This window comes from Vigna umbellata, chromosome 9, assembly GCF_029865625.1.
Source record: "Vigna umbellata cultivar VRB3 chromosome 9, Vumbellata_1.0, whole genome shotgun sequence".
In the NCBI taxonomy this organism is placed as follows: domain Eukaryota; kingdom Viridiplantae; phylum Streptophyta; class Magnoliopsida; order Fabales; family Fabaceae; genus Vigna; species Vigna umbellata.
The window spans coordinates 40,877,556-40,900,809 of record NC_142173.1 but is presented as its reverse complement, the minus strand read 5'-3'; the positions used below and the strand labels follow the sequence as shown (position 1 = coordinate 40,900,809).

The 23,254-nt window shown below is 41.6% G+C and overlaps 1 protein-coding gene across 1 annotated transcript; it reads right to left on the bottom strand.

The window, feature by feature from the left end:
- Window positions 1-5,666: 5,666 nt before the first annotated feature.
- Window positions 5,667-7,567, bottom strand: LOC148193547 (uncharacterized). Its single transcript, XM_088099451.1, has 3 exons — window positions 6,600-7,567; window positions 6,380-6,510; window positions 5,667-6,289 (listed from the first exon to the last, which is right to left on the bottom strand). The coding sequence occupies exons 1-3, from the start codon at window positions 7,565-7,567 to the stop codon at window positions 5,667-5,669; spliced, it is 1,722 nt and encodes a 573-aa protein (XP_087955577.1).
- Window positions 7,568-23,254: the final 15,687 nt, after the last annotated feature.

Sequence of the window (23,254 nt, the reverse complement as noted above, 5' to 3'; positions counted from 1 at the left end):
TTGTTTGTTTTGACTCTCCTCAATCTTTATTGGTTGCACTTCAATTGACAAATCTTCTCTGACTTGCACATCGTCAACTTCAAGCACATGAGAAGGATCAGACATGTATTTTCTCAGTTGAGATACATGGAACACTGGATGCAAGTTTGCCAACCGAGGTGGCATGGTTATCTCATAAGCTACGGGTCCTACACGTCGTAGAATCTGGTAAGGACCAAGATATCTAGGAGATAGTTTCCTAGCACGAATGGCTCTTCCTACACCGGTAGTAGGAGTCACTCGTAGGAACACATGATCCCCAACTGCAAATTCTAACGGCTTGCGCCTCCGATCAGCATAGGACTTCTGTCTATTCTGAGACGCCCGCATCCTTTCTTGTATAAGCTTCACCTTCTCTGTAGTCTGCTGAACTATTTCTGGTCCCGTCAAAACTGCTTCTCCATCCTGAAACCAACAAAGAGGTGTTCTACAGCGCCTCCCATACAACGCTTCAAACGGTGCCATGCCGATACTAGTCTGATAGCTGTTGTTGTAAGTGAACTCAACTAGTGGCAATATCTCATCCCATACCCCTAGGTGATCCAAAATGCAAGTCCGCAACAAATCTTCAAGCGATTGGATTGTCCGCTCAGACTGTCCATCCGTTTGGGGATGATAAGCCGAGCTCATCTGAAGTCTGCTTCCCATCTCACTCTGAAGAGTTTGCCAAAACCTGGATGTGAACCTTGGGTCTCTATCTGATACAATACTCGAAGGTACCCCATGTAACCTCACTATTTCCTTAACATACAGTTGCGCCAACTTCGCCATAGACATCCTCAAATCGATGCCAAGAAGTGGGCACTCTTGGTCAATCGGTCCACTATTACCCATATTGCATCATGTCTTCGAACAGTGCGTGGCAAATGGGTAACAAAGTCCATAGCGATGCTATCCCATTTCCATTCTGGAATTTCCAATGGCTGCAACAAACCTCCTGGTCTCTGATGCTCTATTTTAGCTTTCTGACAAGTTAAACAAGAGACAACAAACTGAGCTACATCTCTTTTCATACCGGACCACCAAAAAGACTCCTTGAGGTCTTGATACATTTTAGTCATGCCAGGATGCATGCTAAAACGGCTTTTATGACCTTCCTCAAGGATTAACCTCTTCATTTCTGAATTGCTAGGGATACAGACTCTGCCTTTGAACCTTAAGATACCATCAGCCCCCAAGGCAAAATCCTTTCCCTGCTCAGTCCCAATCAAACTGGATGACGTTTGGAGCTCAACATCCTTCGACTGCTCTTCTTTAACACGCTTCAACAAGTCATTGGACACCACCAAATTACTGCATCTGATGCTGTCAGCTTCAAATTCTACCTGCAACCTCAAATCTCTGAAGCTTTCTACCAACTCTAACTCTCTGACCATTAAGGCTGAAATATGCACTGACTTCCTGCTCAATGCATCTGCCACCACATTAGCCTTCCCAGGGTGATAAAGGAGATCAAATTCAAAATCTTTAAGAAACTCCATCCATCGCCTTTGCCTCATATTAAGCTCCTTCTGATCAAAGAGGTATTTCAGGCTCTTATGATCACTGAACACCTGAAATTGCGCCCATACAGATAGTGTCTCCAAATCTTCAAAGCAAATACCACAGGTGCCAACTCCAAGTCATGAGTGGGATAATTCTTCTCATGAACCTTAAGTTGTCTTGATGCATATGCCACTACCTTCTTCTCCTGCATCAGTACGCACCCTAATCCCTGATGAGAGGCATCACAAAAAACCTCAAAAGGTTTATCTGTGTCAGGGATAACCAAAACTGGTGCACTAGTCAATCTGTTCTTTAGCTCTTGGAAGCTAGTCTCACAACAGTCTGTCCAAACAAAAGGTTGATCCTTCCTAGTCAGTTTTGTTAACGGCGCCACAATCCGGGAAAAGCTCTCAATAAAACGACGATAGTAGCCCGCTAGACCCACAAAGCTCCTGATTTCTGTAACAGTCTTAGGTCTCTCCCATTGAAGTACTGCTTGCACCTTAGCGGGATCGACAGCAATTCCTCCAGCTGAAATCACATGCCCAAGAAAAGGAACCTCTTCCATCCAAAACTCACACTTGGATAGCTTGGCATACAATCTTCTTTCCCTCAGCACTTCAAGCACTGCCCTAAGGTGATCTTCATGTTCTTCCCGAGTTTTAGAATAGACAAGTGTCGCAACCGGAATCGCGACGGGACAACGATCCGAAAAAGAAAACGCAGGGGTTTGAAAAAAAGATTTTTTGGGAGTCGCCACCATAGTTTATTCTGGAAAACTACGGAAAAACCATAAAATGATAAGGCATAGTCTGCGAAAATGAGATTCTAAATTCGGGAGTCGGTTACGTGTAGGGAAGGTATTAGCACCCTACAACGCCTGCCCTAGGGCAGTACCTTTAACTAAATATGCGAATGTGATGTGGTTTTCAAAATGTTTAACTATCCCCTAAAATAAAAATTCTAAAGAAACAAAATATTTTTTAGTTTTTTGTGCTCGACAAAGATTGACCTTGCTCCTACGTATTCTCATTCAGAATGAGAAATCAGGGTTACGTAGTTCTTGTAGAAAACTGCTTGAAAATTTGTTTGAAAATTGTTTGAAAGATTTGTTTGATTGATTATGGATAAATTTGGATTTTTGGGGAAATGAACCTGACAAGGACTAGCCTTGCTCCTACGTATCTCCACTTTTGATGGAGAATCAAGGATCACGTAGTTCTGGCCAGAAAGATTGTTTGTTGTTTGAAAATGTGGATGTTTTTGGTTTTTGAAGATTTTATATTTTTTTGGTATTTTTTGATGTAATATTTAAATTTTTGCGTAATGAGCACTAGGCTGATGCGTACGATCGCACGAGCACTCACACGGCTTTTTTCTCTTATTGTTTGCGTAATGAGCACTAGGCTGATGCGTACGATCGCACGAGCACTCACACGGCTTTGTTTGTTTTATTTTTTTTTTGTTTATATTTTTTATGAACAAACCCAACAAAATATAAGATGCAATATACAAGAGTGGAGTTATAACACAAAGGGCTACATAAAGAAATAAAAATTTAAGAACAAAGCGAGAGAAACAAACCAACAAGAATAGGGGGTGCAGAGATAAAAACCCGGAGTGCAGAGAGTAGATTTGAAGCTCCTTTGTCTGTCAGGGGTGTAAAAATGAAAACAGAAGGGCATCCTGAAACGTGTGTCAGATCCAATTCCCCTTTCCTTTTTCTTTTTTTTTTATTTTGTTTGCACATAATGGGCTTAAGCCCAAACAAAAACGGGGTGTGAAACATGAAACCGTGGGTGCAGATAAAGTTATTTTTTTTTGTTTAAGGGTTTGGATGGGTCTGAGTCCAGGGAATGGATGCGGGGGTGCGCGGGTGAGAAAACAGGGGGTGCGTGAAGGAGGAAAATGTTTTAGTATCATTATTTTGTTTTGATTTATTAGAGAGAGTTGGGTCGGAAAGAAATAAAAAAGAAAGGCCCAAGGCCTTTCCATTCTTCAGCCAACATTCCTTGGGGTCTCCTTCATTCCACAATCTCAACTCAAAACAGAGACCTAGAGTCTTCTTCCAAAGTAGCCAACGGAGGTATCTCCACCCCGTCACGCACGCGCGCCACTGTCTCAGCCAGAAACGGCTGCCGAGCTGCGGCCCAAGCCGCCGCCAGTACGCCGACCACCAGGGAGGGGTTCGTCTCCGATGTCTCTGTGCCGCGTCTGCCTAACTGGCCGCCGCCTCCTCCAAGCAGACCGCCGCGAGTTGCTTCTGGTCTCTCTCCCTCTCTTCTATCTATTTTCTGCTTCTGTGCTTGATTGTTTTGATTGGGTTACAATGTAGACAAAATGGTGATGCTTTCGGTGGTGGGTTTGTCCGAGTGGTTCTTGATGATTTCCAGTGAATACAAGTGAGTATTGTGAGGGGTGGAGAATTGAATTTTCAAGTTTTGATGTTGGGGAGATGAAGTGGAAGTTGGGTGGAAGGATGGTGATTGAAGATTGTGTGGTGGCCGTGAGGTCTGGATAAAATGATGATGGGTGTTGGTCCTGTTGACAGAGAATGGAGGAGGATTGAGTGTTGTGTGATGCGGAGATGATTCTGTGGAGTGAATGGGATATGAGTATGTGTGGTGAATCCTGGTTTGGTGTTTGGCCGTGGAGTTGGGGGGTGAAAAGGAAATGGTTTGCTGTGGTTACGGCTGAGAGGAGCCAGTGCCCCCCAAGGCTGTGGTGATGAGGTGTTGTGATGGCTGTGAGGATGAAGAATGAGATGAAGATGGAGATGGTAACGGGTGAGGGGCTCAGAGGGAGCCAATGCCCCTCGGCCCTCTTCCCCCTCCCTTTCCTCGTGTGAATTATGTAGGCTTCAGCACAGTAAGAGATGAGAGTGTCGGTAGCTATGATTGGAGGATGAGGAGTGTCGGTAGCTGCGATTGGAGGATGCAGAAATTATTGGGTTGGTGGAATAGTTGGAAGCATAATTGGATGGTTGGTGAAGTGGGAGAAGGTAGAAGTGGACCGTTGGCAGATTGTGGGAATCATTACTGGGGCCGAGGGGAGACACGAGAGAGTGATCAGGACGATCGGTCAGGACGAGCGTTCAGGACGAACGGTATACGGCGGAGTGACCTGGACGAACGATAGAATGACGAACGATAGAATGACGAACGACCATGTAAAAAAATTATTACTGTTTGGGCGAACGCTAAAACAGGACCGAACGTTCACGAACGTTCAACAATAAACACTTTAAAACCGAACGTTCTACAACATCAAGACCGAACGTTCAACCACATTAAGACCGAACGTCCAATAGCAAGTAAACATGACCGAACGTTCACTAACAAATAGACCGAACGTTCAACCACAGACCGAATAGCTGAACAATTTAGGACGAGCGACCGAACGTCTTTGGGGTCGAATGGTTCGAGGCCGAGCGGCCGAACGCAATTGAGGTCGAACGTCCGTGAGGCTGAAAGTGTGGACACGTGAGACCAGTAAAGGACGAGCGTCTTGATATTGTCAACAACGAACGGTTACGCATGGTGGAGGACGAATGGTCGCTCAGAGTAGCGGACGAACGGTTGTGCAGAGTAGAAGACGAACGGTCGCTCAGAGAAGAGGACGAACGCTCAGTCTCACAGCAAAAGGCCGAACGCTCTGTTCTTTTTTTTTATTTTATTATTTTGTTTTATTTTATTATTCATTATTTTTCATTTTTTTTATTTTTTATTTTACACTCATGATGAAAATAAAATACAGCAAACCTATTAGTCCATCCGGACGAAATTGGGTGTTGACAACAAGTATGTCATCTATAAACACCACCACGAACTTGTCCAAGAAGGGTCTGAAAATTCGATTCATATAGTCCATGAATATGGTTGGAGCATTAGTCACACCAAAAGGCATAACCACATACTCATAGTGGCCATACCTGGATCTGAATGCTGTCTTCTGCACATCATCGTCTTTCACCAAAATTTGATGGTAACCCGACCTCAAATCAATCTTGGAGAATACCGTAGCCCCGTGTAATTGATCCATCAGATCATCAATCCTTGGCAAGGGATACTTGTTCTTGATCGTCAACTTATTCAGCTGTCGATAGTCAACGCACAACCTCGAGCTACCATCCTTCTTCTTTACTAGTAATACTGGCGCACCCCACGGCGAAGCACTCGGCTGATAAACTTTTTCTCTAATAACTCTTCAATCTGCTTCTTCAACTCAACCAGCTCAGCTGGAGCCATCCGATAAGGGGCTATGGATACTGGTCCTGCTCCTGAGACCAGATCAATAGAGAACTCTACTTCTCGCGGAGGAGGTAAACCAGGAACTTCTTCAGGGAAAACATCCATGAAATCATTCACAACCAGAAGGTCTACACTCTGGTTCACAAGCGCTGAAGAATTTAAACTAGGAGTCCCGTCCTTATGGAACATGATTAGGAAACAGCTGGCACCCTCGAAGATGTCCTTCCTCAATACACCGAGCGATAATGACATGTCTTCATCTTCTTCGGGAAATATTAGCTTCTTACCACCGCAATCTAAAAGAATACGATTGGCTGCTAACCAATCCATTCCCAAAATTACCTCTAACTCCTGCAGAGGTAAGCAAATAAGGTTCACTCTGAACCTGCGGCCCTCTACCTCAATAGGACACCTGGAGCACACATTAGATGTCCTGACTAACCCAGCTGCTGGTGTAGACACCACCAGATCACACGGAAGCTCTCTGACGACTAAACCAAGCCGCTCCACACAAGCTTTAGACACAAAAGAATGTGTCGCCCCCGAATCAAACAACGTCACACACGAAGCTCCAAATAACAAACAACTACTGACAATTAAATTACCTGCGCTGGCTGCCTCAGTTCCGGTCAACGCATAGACTCTCCCTGCTGCCTGAGGTCTGTGCCCACCCCTCTGAATAGATCTGCCAGCCTGGCTTGGCTGTGGTCCTACCCTCCTAGTAGTAGGACAGTCTCTGGCATAGTGTCCTTCTTGCCGGCAGATATTACACCTCTATACCCTTCTAACTGAGGGCAGGAATTCTGGAAGTGTGGTCCACCACACCTGAAGCATCTAACGGAACTGGCAAAACTGGATTGCTTCGATGACCGAGAGGAAGAACCCCTGGATCCGGAGGAAGAAGGTCTAGAGAAAGGGGTCCTTCTAGAAATGGAGCCTCCCCGGGATATCGTAGGTCCACCAACCCTAAGTGGTTGGCTCTGTTGTTTCTGAGGCCCTTCTGGTTCTCCCTTAGTCTTTTCCATATCATGGGCCATCTCTACCAAAGCAGAGAATTCTCTAATGTGCAATCCCTTCACTAGTAACTTTATATCCTTTCTCAAGCCATTCTCAAACTTGCGACACTGCCATTCTTCATTTATTGACATGGTGTAGAAGCGAAGCAGGTGTTTAAAACTATCTACATACTCCGATACTGATTTGTTGCCCTGAGCCAACTCAAGAAACTCTATCTCCTTAGCAAACCTGACACTGTCTGGGAAGTATTCAGTGTAGAATTTAGTTCTGAACAACTCCCAAGTGATAGCAGTCCCGTTCCTCTCCAAGATCGTCTTCACACTGTTCCACCAATGTCCAGCTTCACCTGTCAGCAAGTATTGGGTGTAGGCTAGCTTCTTCTCATCAGGACATCCCTTGGCTTCGAATATCCTCTCCATGTCCCCGAACCAGTGATCAACTTCATCAGGGTTGCACTTGCCAGTAAATCTTGCTGGGCGATGTTGCAGAAAGCTCTCCAAGCTCCACTCTTGCGCAGGAATAACAACGGAAGAAACACTTGGAGGAGTCCTAGCATTAGTCATCATTTCCATGAACTCCCTCTGAGTGTTCTCGGAAGACACTCTTGCGTTCTCTGCCGATATCCTTGCGGCTTCAAGATTTTGTAATGCAAAGGTATTCTGTTGAACCAACGCAGCATTCTGCTGTTGCAACGTTTGGAGTACCGCATTCAGCATCTGATTAGAGTCAAGTTGATCGACTCGCGGAGGAGAACGATGAGGAGACGTAGGTGCCATCTTCTGTCCACACAGAGAGAAAGACCATTAGCTTGACTCAAACTAATACAACTTCCTATACGAGGTTAGAGTACGCAATCACAAACGAAGCACACTCACAACCTAGCGGTTTCTAAGGAAGGAACTGCTCTGATACCATTAATGTAACGTCCCAAAAATATACATGATGCATATATAATAAAGACGTCATCATACATAATATAAGAAAGCAGTCAAGAGTAATTTAAGGATTACAGTCATCCTTAGAATAGTGCGGAATTGACAACAAGAGTATTTAGAATTTCTCCATGAAAATCACAGAGAATTTAAAACTTAAAATACACACGAGTTATTCCAAACATTAAGAATTATGAAATAAGACTAGCTAATCTAGGCTGCAGCACTGCAGCCTGTCGTCTTCATCAAGAGCTGCTTCCAAAGTATTCTCCTCGCCATCTGCTCCCATCCAAGTGGATGATTGTAAGACTCGTAAATTTTGGGAATGGTGGGGACATGGTAGCTCAGTTTTGGGGGTCATCCTGAATCTCCAATGGTCTTTCTCTCATGTAGAGAGGATTGAACATGTGGTGAGGAGTAGCAGGAGGTCCTAGTCTTGGATGCTTCCATATGATCCAAGGTGAGTGATAACGGATTAACCTCATGATTGTGGCCGGGCGGGAGTGCCCAAAGTTCCATCAGGCGGTAGTGCCTAAAGTTCCACCAGGCGGTAGTGCCTAAAGTTTCACAAGGCGGTAGTGCTAGGGCGGGAGTGCCCAAGTTTCATAAAGCCACCACGAGTGCAAGACCCGCCATAGCTCGGTAATCATTCTAGTCCGGACGAGTCGGTCTATAAAGGAACAAATCGGGGTATAAAGTAACAAGTCTTGTGATGTCAGTTTACCATGTTTGGATGAATGTTTACATGTCATGGAAGTATGTGAAATATGGATCAATGAGTATGCTTTAATTGTTCTTTTATATGAATCTATGAATGATTGCATGAATTAACTGTGCTGTATGTATAACATGCTTTTTATATCTAGCTCACCCTTGCATTGTTTGTGTTGTGTGCCAATTTGGATATCTTTCTTTGGCGATGATCATCCACTTGGATGGGAGCAGATGCTGTCGAGGAGAGTCCTTTGGATCAAGAGCTAGAGGTTGCTGATGTTGCAGAGTAGTCTTCCTAGAAATTTCCTGATTGAACACTTGTAGTGATCAATCCTTTCAACTGTTCAAGTTTAAATTTTCGCTCATTTTATTTGGATGATTGTAATTTAACAATTAAATTACACGTCATATTTTGACTGTTCTCTATATTTGAATGTTGACGTCTGATAACAGTTGAAAAACTGTTATTTTCATGATTAAAATTGACACTAAAAGCAACCTTTACACTTAGAAACTAGCTTGAAATCATGTTTTTCTTCATGTTTTTAGAAATAAGAGAGCTGGACAAGTTTATGCTTGATTTCAGTGTTTTTGTGCAGGTTTTAAGGTGAATTTGATGAAAGAAGTGAAGAAGGAGAGAGATGAAATCAGAAAAGACAACAAAAAGTGCGAAAAGGAGAAGCCGAAGTCACCGCTCAGCGGCAGTTTACCGCTGAGCGGCACTCAGGAGCTTGCGGGAGGTCCGCTGAGGGGCAAAATGGCCGCTGAGGGGAGAAAACAAGTCACGCACTCACCGCTGAGCGGTAGTTTACCGCTGAGCGGCACTCTGGAAGTCACGTGAGGTCCGCTGAGGGGCAAAATGGCCGCTGAGGGGCAAAATGGCCGCTGAGGGGAGAAAACAAGTCACGCACTCACCGCTGAGCGGTATTTTACCACTGAGCGGCACTTTAATGGGCTTGGACTTGACTTTTTGTAATTTACGAATGATATATAAGCTTTAGGGTTTCCTAGGGTTAGGTATCTCTGGCTGGAACGAAGCAAACACTCTCTCTCCACCCCTTTGAAGGAGGATCTTGGATGCTGAGGCTTCCTCTTCACCTTTTTAGGGTTTATTCTTTCATTCTTTCATTGTAATTCATCTAGGTTCACCATGAATATGGTGAACTAAACTCTGTATGTTTGTTGGGGAATCAATGTAATCTTGTGAAACTCTCATATATGGAATCTGTTTTTACATCTTTTAATTAAGACTTATGTTCATCATTAGTTAGGGTTTTTCCTCTTTGCTTAATGCTTGCATTGTTTAACTCATTCGATGCATGATTATTGGTTTTGTCGATACGGGAACGTACGGGGAAGTCTAGATCCGGGGAATTTCTCCCAATTTTATATTGGTTGTCGTTAAGCTCCTGTACTTATGAACTGATCATTAGGAATGCTAGGAATTGTATGAACTCGTGATTAGGGAGAAGCCTTCTGGAAAGGTACATTAGAGAGTGGCATTAACAATGATGATTTGATGTTGAATTCCTAAAATATATGAGAGTGGATAAGATGAAATTGAACCCCAACAACATATCATATCTATATTTCATTGAAAGTGTTTATCTTTTGATTTTTGCCATTGATCAAAATTCATGCATACATGTTTATTTTCTGTCTTGCATTTTAAACCCCAATATTTCGTTTGTAAGTCTTAGTTAATAAGAAACCACATAACTAAACTAGGCCGTGAGTCCTTTGGGAAGAACGATACTTGGTCTTACCAAGTTTTATTACTTGAACGATTCGGTCATACTTGCCGATTGAAAACAAGTTTGTGACATCATAATTTGGTGTTCATAAATTTGTCCATCAAGTTTTTGGCGCCGTTGCCGGGGACTCGTGGTTTAACTGGTTAATTTGTGTGATTATTGATTATCTTTGACTTATTTTTTTTATTTTATTTTTAAATTTCGAATTTTTATTTTATTTTTCTGTTTTTTTTTATTTTCTGAATATAATCTTCTTTATATCTTTTTGTGCTAACCAAATCTTTTCTAGGGTTTTGTGTTCTTGTGTATGCAGGAGGCAATTCGAACTAGGAGCAAGAAAACAACAGAACCTCTGCTTGAAGGATTAGAAGACAGTAGACGGAGGAGAAGAATCAGAACATCTAGAGAACTTTTCCCTCCTCCGGAAACTCTGTTGCAACCATCACCACAAGGTTCTGACAATAGCACAGAAAATATGGAGAATAATAATATCAGAAGAACTCTTGCTGATTACACCAATATAGCTGGACCTCAACATTTTAACAGCATAGCTAGACCTAGAGTCAATGCAGCCAATATGGAGGTCAAACCAGCACTGATCCAACTGGTGAAGAGTAATCAATTAATGGGTTATCTCATGAAAGCCCATATGAGCACCTTACTACATTTAATGAAATTTGCAACACAGTGAAAATCAATGGGGTGCCAGACGAAGCAATCAAACTTAGTTTGTTTCCTTTCTCATTGGGAGGCAATGCTAAGCTTTGGTTGAACTCTTTTCCAGAAGGAAGTTTCACAGAGTGGGAAGCAGTGGTAACAAAGTTTTTGAACAAGTACTTTCCACAATCAAAGGTGACAAAAGGCAAGCAAGAGATATCTTCATTTAAGCAGGGCATGGAAGAATCACTGGGGCATGCATGGGATAGATACAAAAGTCTGCTAAGAAAAACACCCACGCATGGCTTTGAAGAACAGGAAGTAGTCTTAACTTTCCTTGGAGGGCTTGGTTCACAAACCAAGATGATGCTTGATGCCTCAGCAGGAGGCAATATTAAATGGAAAACTCCAGAGGAAGCTATAGAAATCATTGACAACATGGCTACTAGTGATAATGAGCTCAACAGTGAAAGAGGAGTTCCTATGCAACAAAAAGGGGTTCTCCAATTACAGACACATGATGCCTTGCTAGCTCAAAATAAAATTCTAACTCAACAGCTGGAGACTCTGACTAAAACTCTTGCACAATTACCTAAAGAGTTGAAAACTGCTGCACAGGTACAAACCAGTTGTGCGAATTATGTGGAGGTGATCATATCAATGGTCAATGTGCTTTTCCAGTGGAAGCCTTGGAGGATGTTAATTTCATGGCTAATCAATTTCCATACCGTCAAGGGAATTACAATCAAGGGTGGAAACCACATCCAAGCATTGGTCAAGGACAAACTGGGCAAGCAAATCAATATAATAAGCAGCAGCAGCAACCAACCTTTTGGCAACAGTTATCTATGCTTAATGAAAAATCAACAAGGTTGGAAGAAACTCTTCAGCAATTCATACAGAAAACCGAATCTTCTCAAAAGAGCACTGAAGCTGCTATAAAGAATTTGGAGATTCAAATGGGTCAGATTACCAAGCAATTGGAAGAAAGGCCAAATAGAAATTTTGGGGCTAATACTGAGGTTAACCCTAGAGAAGAGTGCAAAGTGGTAAAGAGTGTGAATGAAGAGATAATTGAGTTAGAAGAAGGAGAAACAGAAGAAAGAAGAGAAATAGAGAGCAAAAACAATTTTCCTTTTCCAATAAATCAAGAGAAACAAATGGATTTCACAGAATTATTCAGAATGGTGGATAATAAAGCACCTTGGGAACAGATTTTACAGAAAATTGCAGTTTACACAAAATCTGATGAAGAAATTTCTACAAAGAAGAGACGTAGAGATGATGAGGCAAAAGAGTGTATAACTGTTAAGAAAGAGTCATTCCCTCCTAAAGCGTCAGATCCAGGCAGTTTTTCTATCCCTTGTACTATAGGGAAGAAAAAGGTAAAGAAAGCTCTCCTTGATTTAGGTTCAAGTGTTAACTTGATACCTTATTCTTTACTGGAGCAAATCGGCAATGTTAAAATGAAACATGCAAAGATTAAAATAGTAATGGCCGATGGATCTTCAAAGGAGCCATGTGGGATTGTAGAGGACATTATAGTTTGTGTTGGCAAACTTCAGTTCTTGGCAGACTTTGTGGTGATGAAGATGGAGACTGAGAAGATACCTATCATACTTGGAAGACCGTTTATGAAAACGGCCAGGGCTATCATAGATGTAAATGAAGGTATAGTGGTGCTCCAGGATAGAGAGGAGAGAGTGGTGGTAGATGTTTCAAAGATGAGATGCAAGCAAAGGAGGAAGAAGCTAGTTATAAAGCTGCATTTCGAGATGCACCCATGACTAGCCGTAAAGATGAAAATCTTGAGGTTTCAGGTAACCATTGTTTGTTGTTTCAGGTACCCAAGGAAGAAGAGAGAAGAAATTCCTAGAGACTGGAAGAAAAGAAGACTCCAACTTGGCACACCTGTTAGAATCAAGAACAAGTTGTGGGTTGTGAAGGGCTTTAAAGAGAAGGAGATGATAGAGATAGAGTCTCCATATCTAGAAGAACCAAAACAGTTCAAAGGAAACAGCTGAGGAGTTGGTGGAATGACAACATCAACTACAAAGAAGATGGAACTTGAACTTTATTGGGTCAAGCTAATGACATTAAAAGAGCGCTTGCTGGGAGGCAACCCAGTGAATTTAAAAACTTTTGATTTGGTTTTGTAATTTGTAATTTGTGAACATTATTTTTGTATTTATTTTGTTGGATATAGCATCTACTGAAGGATGCTAGGTGGTTAAGTATCTACTGAAGGATACAATGGCTGTAACACCTACTGATGGGTGTTGGTGGATTTTGGGTCAGGCTCGTGACGTTAAACAAGCGCTACCTGGGAGGCAACCCAGTTGATTGAATATTTCTGTTTGTTTGTTTTAGTTAGGGTTTGCATAAGCATTTTGAACATTGAATTGCAGGGAGCCAGTGAGGGGCATGTCTAGGAGGCACGTAGGTTAAGAAAAGAAGGAGAAGAGCACTTCACGAAAGTGCCGCTGAGCGGTACTTTACCGCTGAGCGGTACTCTCGCAGAATAGGGTTTTAGTTCCCCTTAGCGGGACCCGAGCCCATTAGGGTATTTTTAAACCCTAAGCTGCGCATTCTTTCACACTTTCAGACTTTTCTTTGCACAAACACTCCCACATACCTTCTCCAAGGTTTTCCACATCTTTTCACTCTTCCCTCTTAAGAAAATTTCTCTTCCACTCACTTTTTCACTAGTGTGCCATCAAAGTTTGGGGTTGGAAGAGAGCATTCTAGCTTGGAAGCATTCTCATTGCATCTAGTATCTCCACCCAAGTAAGTAAAATGCATTTTGTTCATTCTAGGGTTTTTGATTTTGAATATGATTGTCAAAGCATGAAGATTTAGGGGTTTTGATTTCTTGCATGATTTGATGATATATTTGATGTTTGAACCGATTAAACTGCATGATTATGAACTGGAAAACTGAAAATTGCATTTGGGTGGAGTTAGGAAAGCTTTAAAACAGGTTTTTCAAAAATCTGCAGAGTTACCGCTGAGGGGTAAACTGCCGCTGAGCGGCACTCTGCCAGATTTGATTTTTCTGGTTTTGTGTGATCTGGAATGTGGTACTGGTGGCGCTGAGGGGAAATTCTGGCCCTCAGCGGTGGTTTAGCTTCGAAAGGAGTTGTGTTCTGTGTTTTACTAATGATTAACATCATGTTCTGTGGTTTTGTTTGTGTTTTGAATGTAGGAATGGCATCCTCATCAGGAAAAAGATTGAAAACCATGGCAACAAGAGAAAGGAAAAGGAACCAGAGCAACCCCATCTAGCAGGTTCCTCTCTAGGAAACATGAGAAGCACTTTAAAGTGGTTCAGGACAGGAGACTTCTGATGGAGAGAAAGGTTGGAATGATACCTAACCTTGCTCCTCAATTTGGAGAGCAAGTTTAGGGAATGACTGGGGAAAGCTAGCCACTTATCCTGCACCTGCCAACATAGCTGTGGTTAAGGAATTTTACACCAATGCAAAGAAGATTGGTGATTATCCAGCTGAGAATTATTTGGGCTATGTTAGAGGCCATGCTATCAGGTATGATCCTGATTCAATTAATAACTTTCTGGACACTGTATGGGCTGGTGAGCAGTGCCAGTTTGCTCTTTGCATGGAGGAAGGTGCTGATTATGAGGATGTGGAGAGAGTACTGTGTATACCTGGAGGACACTTCCAAAGGAATCGATCTGGCTCAGTGGTTAACATTAGGAGGACAGATTTGACTCCTCTTGCAAAGTATTGGATGGCGTTTTCTCATGCCAACATTCAGCCATGTTCACATGTGTCAGATATTACTCTCAGCAGGGCATTCTTCATCTACTGTGCTATCAGAAACTTGAATGTTAATATTGGGCAGGTGATAGCTGATGAGATTAGTGTGTGCGCCAATACTTCAAACAACAAAGCACCACTAGGACATCCTTCTTTGATCACGCACCTTTGCAAGATAGCTGGGGTGGACACTTCTGCTCCACCTTTTGAGAGGCCAAGAAAAGCTATTGATGAGGCCTACTATAGACAGTACTGTGGAGGTGATGATGCAGCTCAGCCAGTTCCACCACGCCGTGCTCGTAGAGAGAGAGGGCCAGCACAGAGCCAGACATCTGCTGAGACACATGAAGCAGAGCCATTCCAGATGAGGGACATGTATATGTCTCTTATAGGGGCTCAGTTGCAGTCCATTCACAGAGGGCAGGTGGCCACTGCTGAGATGATTGTGGGGATGTATGATACACCTCCAGCCCACAGGTGGACTATGGATGAATTCCATAATGTGGTAGCTTGGCCAGAGGAGCCAGTGCATGGAGGAGGAGCTGAGCAGCTGAAGCTTCAGCTAGAGATATGGAAGAAGATGAAGCTGATGAGGATGATGCATTTGAAGATGATGAAGATGAGGAGGAAGAGGAAGATACAGAGGACAGCTCAGATTGATGAGGAGCTGAGATAGCATTTACTGATGAATGCTATCATGTGCTTATGTTTTGTGGTTTAAGTTTTCTGAACTTATTTGTTTTTGTTTTTAGATTAGGGTTTGATGTACTCTATTTGAAACCTGGTTTCTTGTGATGGTTTGCTATTAACTGTGATTTGTGATAAGTAATCTGAATGATGCTTATGATTGATTGATGTTGAGATGATGTGCACATTAAAATGCTTATACAGGTGATTCACAAGCTTTGTGAACAAATGCATGATATCATGATTGTGATTGTGAAATTAAGCAGGATGTGTATGTCAAATGTGAATGAGCTTATATGTGAGATTTTGAGCTCCAGAGTTGTTATTGTTGAATGCTATTACTTTGAAAGCATGAATGGTTTTGCCCAGGTTTTCTATGATTGAATCAATTGCTTGTTTTGCATCATGATCAAGGCCATTTGTTGAAAACCTTTTTATTGGCCAAATTCATAAAATTAGCCCACTAAAAGAGAACACTGTGTGTTCTATCCTTTGAACCCTTAGCCTTGAATATACACTGAAAACCTTGTTGAAAATCTTTACCTTGAGTTAAGTAGAAGATCTTGTGTGGTATTGTTAAATGTTCAAGTTTGGGGTTGTTGGGAAAACATGAAAAGCATTGAGCTAAGAGCTAAAAAGTAAGAATATGCAAAGAAAAAGAAAAGAAAAGAAAAAGAAGCAAAGCTCAATGCAAAGGCAAAAGAAAGTTGGGAATGAATAAGATGATTGTGTTGTATGATTCTCTTAACTCAAGGATTTTGTGATCCAGAAAAACCAATTTTCTTGTTAGCCCAGCCACATTATAAGCCATAGAAAAGTCCTTGTGATGATGCATGCTTGTGAATGTTTTTGATTGTGGTAAAATGAAAGGCAAAGTTGATTCATGTAACATTGTGATAGTAGAGTGAATGAGTGATCATCTCTTATACACTTGAGTGTGAGTGAAACACTTGACTTAGTGAGGAAATATCACATGAACACATGAACATCCATGCTTAATTGATTGATCATTCATGAAAATAGCATTTGTTGGAATTTAAATGACTTTGTGAACACTAAAGCATGTGCACATCTTGATTGAACTCTTGGTCATAAGTTTGAGTGAAGTTTTACTTATCTTGAAAAGAAGATTTTTGAATGAAGTGAATCATCATATGAATTGGTTGAAGATAGAGTTACATCTTATTTGCTTGAGGACAAGCAAAGTTTTAAGTTTGGGGTTGTGATAACAGTTGAAAAACTGTTATTTTCATGATTAAAATTGACACTAAAAGCAACCTTTACACTTAGAAACTAGCTTGAAATCATGTTTTTCTTATTTTTTGGAAATAAGAGAGCTGGACAGGTTTATGCTTGATTTCAGTGTTTTTGTGCAGGTTTTAAGGTGAATTTGGTGAAAGAAGTGAAGAAGGAGAGAGATGAAATCAGAAAAGACAACAAAAAGTGCAAAAGGAGAAGCCGAAGTCACCGCTCAGCGGCAGTTTACCGCTGAGCGGCACTCAGGAGCTTGCGGGAGGTCCGCTGAGGGGCAAAATGGCCGCTGAGGGGAGAAAACAAGTCACGCACTCACCGCTGAGCGGCACTCTGGAAGTCACGTGAGGTCCGCTGAGGGGCAAAATGGCCGCTGAGGGGAGAAAACAAGTCACGCACTCACCGCTGAGCGGTATTTTACCGCTGAGCGGCACTTTAATGGGCTTGGACTTGACTTTTTGTAATTTACGAATGATATAAGCTTTAGGGTTTCCTAGGGTTAGGTATCTCTGGCTGGAACGAAGCAAACACTCTCTCTCCACCCCTTTGAAGGAGGATCTTGGATGCTGAGGCTTCCTCTTCACCTTTTTAGGGTTTATTCTTTCATTCTTTCATTGTAATTCATCTAGGTTCACCATGAATATGGTGAACTAAACTCTGTATGTTTGTTGGGGAATCAATGTATCTTGTGAAACTCTCATATATGGAATCTGTTTTTACATCTTTTAATTAAGACTTATGCTTTCTTTCATCATTAGTTAGGGTTTTTCCTCTTTGCTTAATGCTTGCATTGTTTAACTCATTCGATGCATGATTATTGGTTTTGTCGATACGGGAACGTACGGGGAAGTCTAGATCCGGGGAATTTCTCCCAATTTTATATTGGTTGTCGTTAAGCTCCTGTACTTATGAACTGATCATTAGGAATGCTAGGAATTGTATGAACTCGTGATTAGGGAGAAGCCTTCTGGAAAGGTACATTAGAGAGTGGCATTAACAATGATGATTTGACTGTTGAATTCCTTAAAATATATGAGAGTGGATAAGATGAAATTGACCCCCAACAACATATTCATATCTATATTTCATTGAAAGTGTTTATCTTTTGATTTTTGCCATTGATCAAAATTCATGCATACATGTTTATTTTCTGTCTTGCATCTTAAACCCCAAATATTTCGTTTGTAAGTCTTAGTTAATCAAGAAACCACATAACTAAACTAGGCCGTGAGTCCTTTGGGAAGAACGATACTTGGTCTTACCAAGTTTTATTACTTGAACGATTCGGTCATACTTGCCGATTGAAAACAAGTTTGTGACATCATAATTTGGTGTTCATAAATTTGTCCATCAACGTCTTTATTATATAATATTGGTTATTATATAATTGGGATGGTACATTAATGGTATCAGAGCAGTTCGTCCTTAGGATGACCTTTGTGTTATGGGTTTGCCGTGTCTTCTCTGTGAGGACTTGAGGGTAGATGGTATGATTTACCATTTCTTTCAAGTCTATATAGTAAGGTATATCTAACTAGAAGTTTTAAGAACAGAAAACGTCTTGATAAGAGTAATGAGGGTGCACACTCATGACTTTTACCATAGATGGTTTTCCTTTCTTAAATCTGAAGGTTTGAGGTAAGAATGAGTTAGAGTTTTAGTGTTGTTTCCTGTAGTAATTCCTGTCTTGCTCTTGCTTTTGTGGAAGTGTATTGTGCTCGATAGTAGTAGAGGAATGCATATTCAAGGGCAACTTGAGTTGTATACCTTTATTGGAATTGGTTTAAGCCTTTGAGACAAGTTCTTGTCTCGAAGATAGGAGTTAGAAGACTAAAAGTTAAGCTTCCGAGGACGAGTGAAGATATTGGAGTTTAGAAGTAATGTTATGGGTGAAGAAAATTTCAAGAAAACAAAGTCAGAAGATCTTATATCGTACGTTCGCAAGAAGTTCAGAGGTTAGATTTAGAGAAGCTTTGGATAAGCATGGTTGTAACAAGGTTTGAAAAATGAGTTGGGTTTAGTATATCAGTGACGTCAGCAGTCAGAAGAAAGGGAAGTGTGGGTGAGAAAGGGAGTGACGTTGCGAGAGATTGGTAACATGAATCTAGGTATTAGTGATGGTTGGAATCTGAATAAGCAGGTGGTGGATGACCTAAAGTTTAAGTTAAGAAAGGAATAGGAAATTCTATAGTGGATTAAGGGGAACAAGTATCAAGAAGGAAGTAGAAGGAGAATATTTCGAGAGGCAGTCAGATAAGGCAGAACATGAGGTCTTTGAAGAAGAATGATGTATTGTTAGGGTCTTAAGTGAAAAATTTAAAGGAGATGATCAAGTTTTCTCAACAAGTGGATGATTCAGAGTCAAGTTTAGTTGGATGTTTCAAGATTAGTAGTTCACCCAGAAGAAAGGTTTGAGCATAGGCTAAGATGAAAGGTTTCAAATGATGAAGACAAAGGTATGTCTCTGTCAATCAGTGTCTTGAGACAAGACCTCCTAGATGATGATGGTTGCTTCTTAGCGTTATCACCTGTGGAAGCGACTCAAGTTTCAAATCATGCGGCGCAGGAGAAGAAGGTAGTGGCGTATGCATCAAGACAACTCAAGGTTCATGAGAAGAAATAACCCACTCATGACTTGGAGTTGGGAGCTGTAGTTTTTGCCTTGAAGATTTGGAGACACTACCTGTATGGTGCGCAATTTCAGGTGTTCAGTGATCATAAGAGCCTGAGATATCTCTTTGATCAGAAGGAGCTTAACATGAGGCAAAGGAGATGGATGGAGTTCCTTAAGGATTATGACTTTGATCTTTTATACCATCCTGGGAAAGCCAATGTAGTGGCAGATGCATTGAGCAGAAAGGCAGTACATATGTCTTCATTGATGATCAGAGAATTAGAGCTGGTAGTAAGTTTCAGAGATTTGAGGTTACAAGTAGAATTTGAAGCTGACAGCATCAGATGCAGTAATTTGGTGGTATCCAATGACTTGTTGAGGAATGTTAAAGAAGAGCAGTCGAAGGATATTGAACTCCAGACGTCAGCTAGTTTGATTGGAACTGAACAAGGAAAAGATTTTTGCCTTGGGGACCGACGGTATTTTGAGATTCAAAAGCCGAGTCTGTATCCCTAGCAGCTCAGGATTGAAGAAGTTAATCATGGAAGAAGGTCACAAAAGCCATTTTAGCATGCATCCAGGTATGACGAAGATGTATCAAGATCTCAAGAAGTCCTTCTGGTGGTCGGGTATGCAGAGGGACGTGGCACAATTTGTGGCTTCTTGCTTAATTTGTCAAAAGGCAAAAGTGGAACATTAAAGACCTGGAGGTTTGTTGCAACCGTTGGAGATTCCAGAGTGGAAATGGGATAGCATCGCGATGGACTTCGTTACCCATTTGCCACGCACTATTCGGAAGCATGATGCAATATGGATAATAGTGGACCGATTGACCAAGAGTGCTCACTTCTTGGCAATTGATTTGAGAAGGTTTAATCCTTTAGTACATCCCTATTTATGTACGAATGTCTCAATTGGGTCCTCGTTTTTTAAAGTGTATCAAAATGGTCCTTAATTTTGAAAATTCATATCAATTGAGTCCTTTCCGTTAAGTTGGCTGGACGGCGTTAAAAAAATTCATGAGTGGATGCTGAGATGACGAACGAACGCTCGTCCACCAGCGAACGAACGCTCGTCCACCAGCGAACGAACGCTCGTCCACCAGAGAACGAACGCTCGTCCACCAGAAAACGAACGCTCGTCGACCTCTTACTGCTGGACGACCGTTCGTTCCACACTGGACGACCGTTCGTTCGGTGGTCGACGAACGTTCGTTCGCTGATGGACGAGCGTTCGTCCGCTGTGGACGAGCGTCCGTTCGTCATCTCAGCATCCACTCATCAATTTTTTTAACGCCGTCCACCCAACTTAACGGAAAGGACTCAATTGATATCAATTTTCAAAATTAAGGACCATTTTGATACACTTTAAAAAACGAGGACCCAATTGAGACATTCGTACATAAATAGGGATGTACTAAAGGATTAAACCATTTGAGAATGTCTATGACAAAGTTGGCTCAACTATATGTTAAGGAGAAGAAAGGTTTTAGAACAGATGATAAAGGGTGGTTGTAGTATAAGTTGCTAAAGAGGGTATCGAGAATGATCAGAGAAGTTTGGGTTGGTTGAGATGTTTAGAGTTATGAAGTTGCATGTTGTGATAGAGTTAATTTTCTATGGATATGGTTTTATGGTGATGTTTAGTGTTCGGCTGAGTTTGATCAAGAGAGAAGTGGATATTGAATGATGGAATGCAGAAGGCAGTAAGTTAGTAAGTTCAGATAAGGTCAGAGGATTGGTATTATTGGTTAAGAGTATCTTGAGGTTTAGAGGATTAAAGATAGGGTTTGTATTTTGACGACTCCGAGTTGAAGAGGACAATCCTTGAAGAAGAAGGTTTTAAGTTAATTTGGACGGGATGAGTACAAGAAGAAGTATGAGTGATGTGGCGTTTGTGGAGTTAATCTAAGAGCTCAAGTTTGAAGTTTATATGGAGTGGTTCCTTGACAAGGAAGGAGAACGAAGGTGGTGCATCAAGTGTAGTTGAGCGAAAGATCGAAGCAAGTGTTATGAGAATTCAAGATGTCTGCAAATTGTAAATGAAGAAGAGATGATGTTGTTCTTTCGTAAGTTTGAGGTGTGATTCAAGGGAAGGGTTTTGATTGGTTTTCTGCAACAAGTATGGGATTTTATAACTTGAAGAAGTGGAATTCACTTTGGAGTGGGGTCTTAGGCAACACCTGCGTCCGAAATTTTTGGGTGGTTCCTGTTTAAGTCGTGTAGTGCAAGAGGAAGATGGAGGTTGAGTTAGAGCAATAATATTTGGACTCAGTATTATCATAGGGAGAACTACAAGGTTGGAGAATCACAGAAGAGAAATAGAGGACATGTTGGCATAGTCTAGTGCAAGTCTTAACAATCAGGAGTGATTTCAGGCATGGTCGTTTTGTAGAGTAGGAAACAGTGTTGAGGAAATGGAATGACAAGGCTATTATGCAAGGGAAGAGTTTTCAGGGTTTTGTAAGGTCGTATAGAAGTTCTGAAACAGGTTCTTCGAGGGTGATCATTTGCTGATTACAGTTGTCAGGAAGGAAGTGTTCTTTTAAGTAAATTGGTGAGTAAGGAAGTATAAGGATCAGAGTAGCGCAGCAGATGATGGTGAGCATGTTATTGTCAGTAATAGGTATTCATGAAGAGCTTTCAAAATTGTGGATTGGTGGTTTGTGAGGGACGAGTTTTTAAACAGTATTGGTGTTGTTATATGAGCATGAGTCGGGAGTGTTGGTAATCTTCAAGAGTCAGAAGTGAGTTTAGGTGTGAAAGAAACATGTATCAGGTAGGGAAGATAAGTGAGCCTTCGATTGCAAGCTACAGGGTCAACTTTAAAGTGAGAAAGTATTAATGGCTTTGGAATGGGAAGAGTGGGTCAATGGGCGAAGGAGACGATTTGAGTTGTGGTTTTGAGTTATAGTGGCAATCTAGAGGTAAGGTTATGTTAACAGACGATCAAGAATAAGTATCCGTTGCTGAGAATAGATGATTTGATGGATCAACTACATGGAGCTACAGTATTCTCTAAGATTGATCTGAAGTTGGGCTATCATCAAATCTTAAGTGAAAGCGGATGATGTGCAGAAGACGGCGTTCAGGTCTAGATATGGTCACTACGAGTATGTGGTTATGCCGTTTGGCGTGACTAATGCTCCAGCCAATTTCATGGACTATATGAATCGAATTTTTAGACCTTCTTGGACAAGTTTGTGGTAGTATTTATAGATGACCTACTTGTCTATTCTAAGACACGAGAAGAACATGAAGATCACCTTAGTGCAGTACTTGGAGTATTGAGAAAAAGAATATTGTATGCTAAGTTGGCTAAGTGTAAATCTTGGACGGTAGAGCAGGAAACTCTACCGGGAGTTAAAGGACGAGATAAAAGAAACTTACTTGTTCTGGTAGACTTAATTTTCGAGGACGAAAATTTTTTGTTGTTGGGGAGAATGTAAGACCCGTAAATTTTGGGAATGATGGGGACATGGTGGGCACCACTTTTTCATTTATTGGGCTGCATTATTGAAGGGGCAGGGAGGAAGCTGAGAAAAGTGGGTGTCTTCATTTTGGCATGGGAGAGGGAGCGAGAAAGCAGCCAGAGGAAGGGAGCCTTCCTTCCTCCATTTCCAGCCGTCCAAAGAACATCATGGGAAGCTGTACCGACTTCGGAAGGGCTGAGAGGAGGAGCTGGGATGGGCATCTGGTGAGAATGGAGTTCTTGCAGTAAGATCTGGGAGAGGAAGTCAAGAATTGTGGAGGATGCAAAGAGATCTTGATCTGCACGTTTGGAGGAAGATGGATCACAAATTTTACAAAGAAAGTCTTCAAGAGGTAAGGGGAGCTAGATCTTTTGTTTGATTGATTTTATATGCTTTGTATGATGCAAATATGGGAAGAAGGGGATGAAAATTTGAGGTTGTTCTTGGTTTCTGGGTTACTGGAAAATTTGCAGAAATTCTGCAGAAACGCCGTTCGTCCAATTTGATTTCAAATTGGACGTTCGTCCAAATTAGCTAACGTTCGTCCAAAATGGCTGAACGTTCGTCCAAGTGAAATTGGACGTTCGTCCAAATTGTTCGGTG

What these genes read in the sequence shown, in the direction of transcription:
- LOC148193547 (XM_088099451.1), bottom strand. Translation starts at nt 7,567, where the DNA reads ATGGCACCTACGTCTCCTCATCGTTCTCCTCCGCGAGTCGATCAACTT. An exon ending in AGTTCCGTTAGATGCTTCAG is followed by an intron (nt 6,511 to 6,599) that starts GTGTGGTGGACC and finishes ACACTATGCCAG; the next exon opens with AGACTGTCCTACTACTAGGA. An exon ending in AACTGAGGCAGCCAGCGCAG is followed by an intron (nt 6,290 to 6,379) that starts GTAATTTAATTG and finishes TTGTGTCTAAAG; the next exon opens with CTTGTGTGGAGCGGCTTGGT.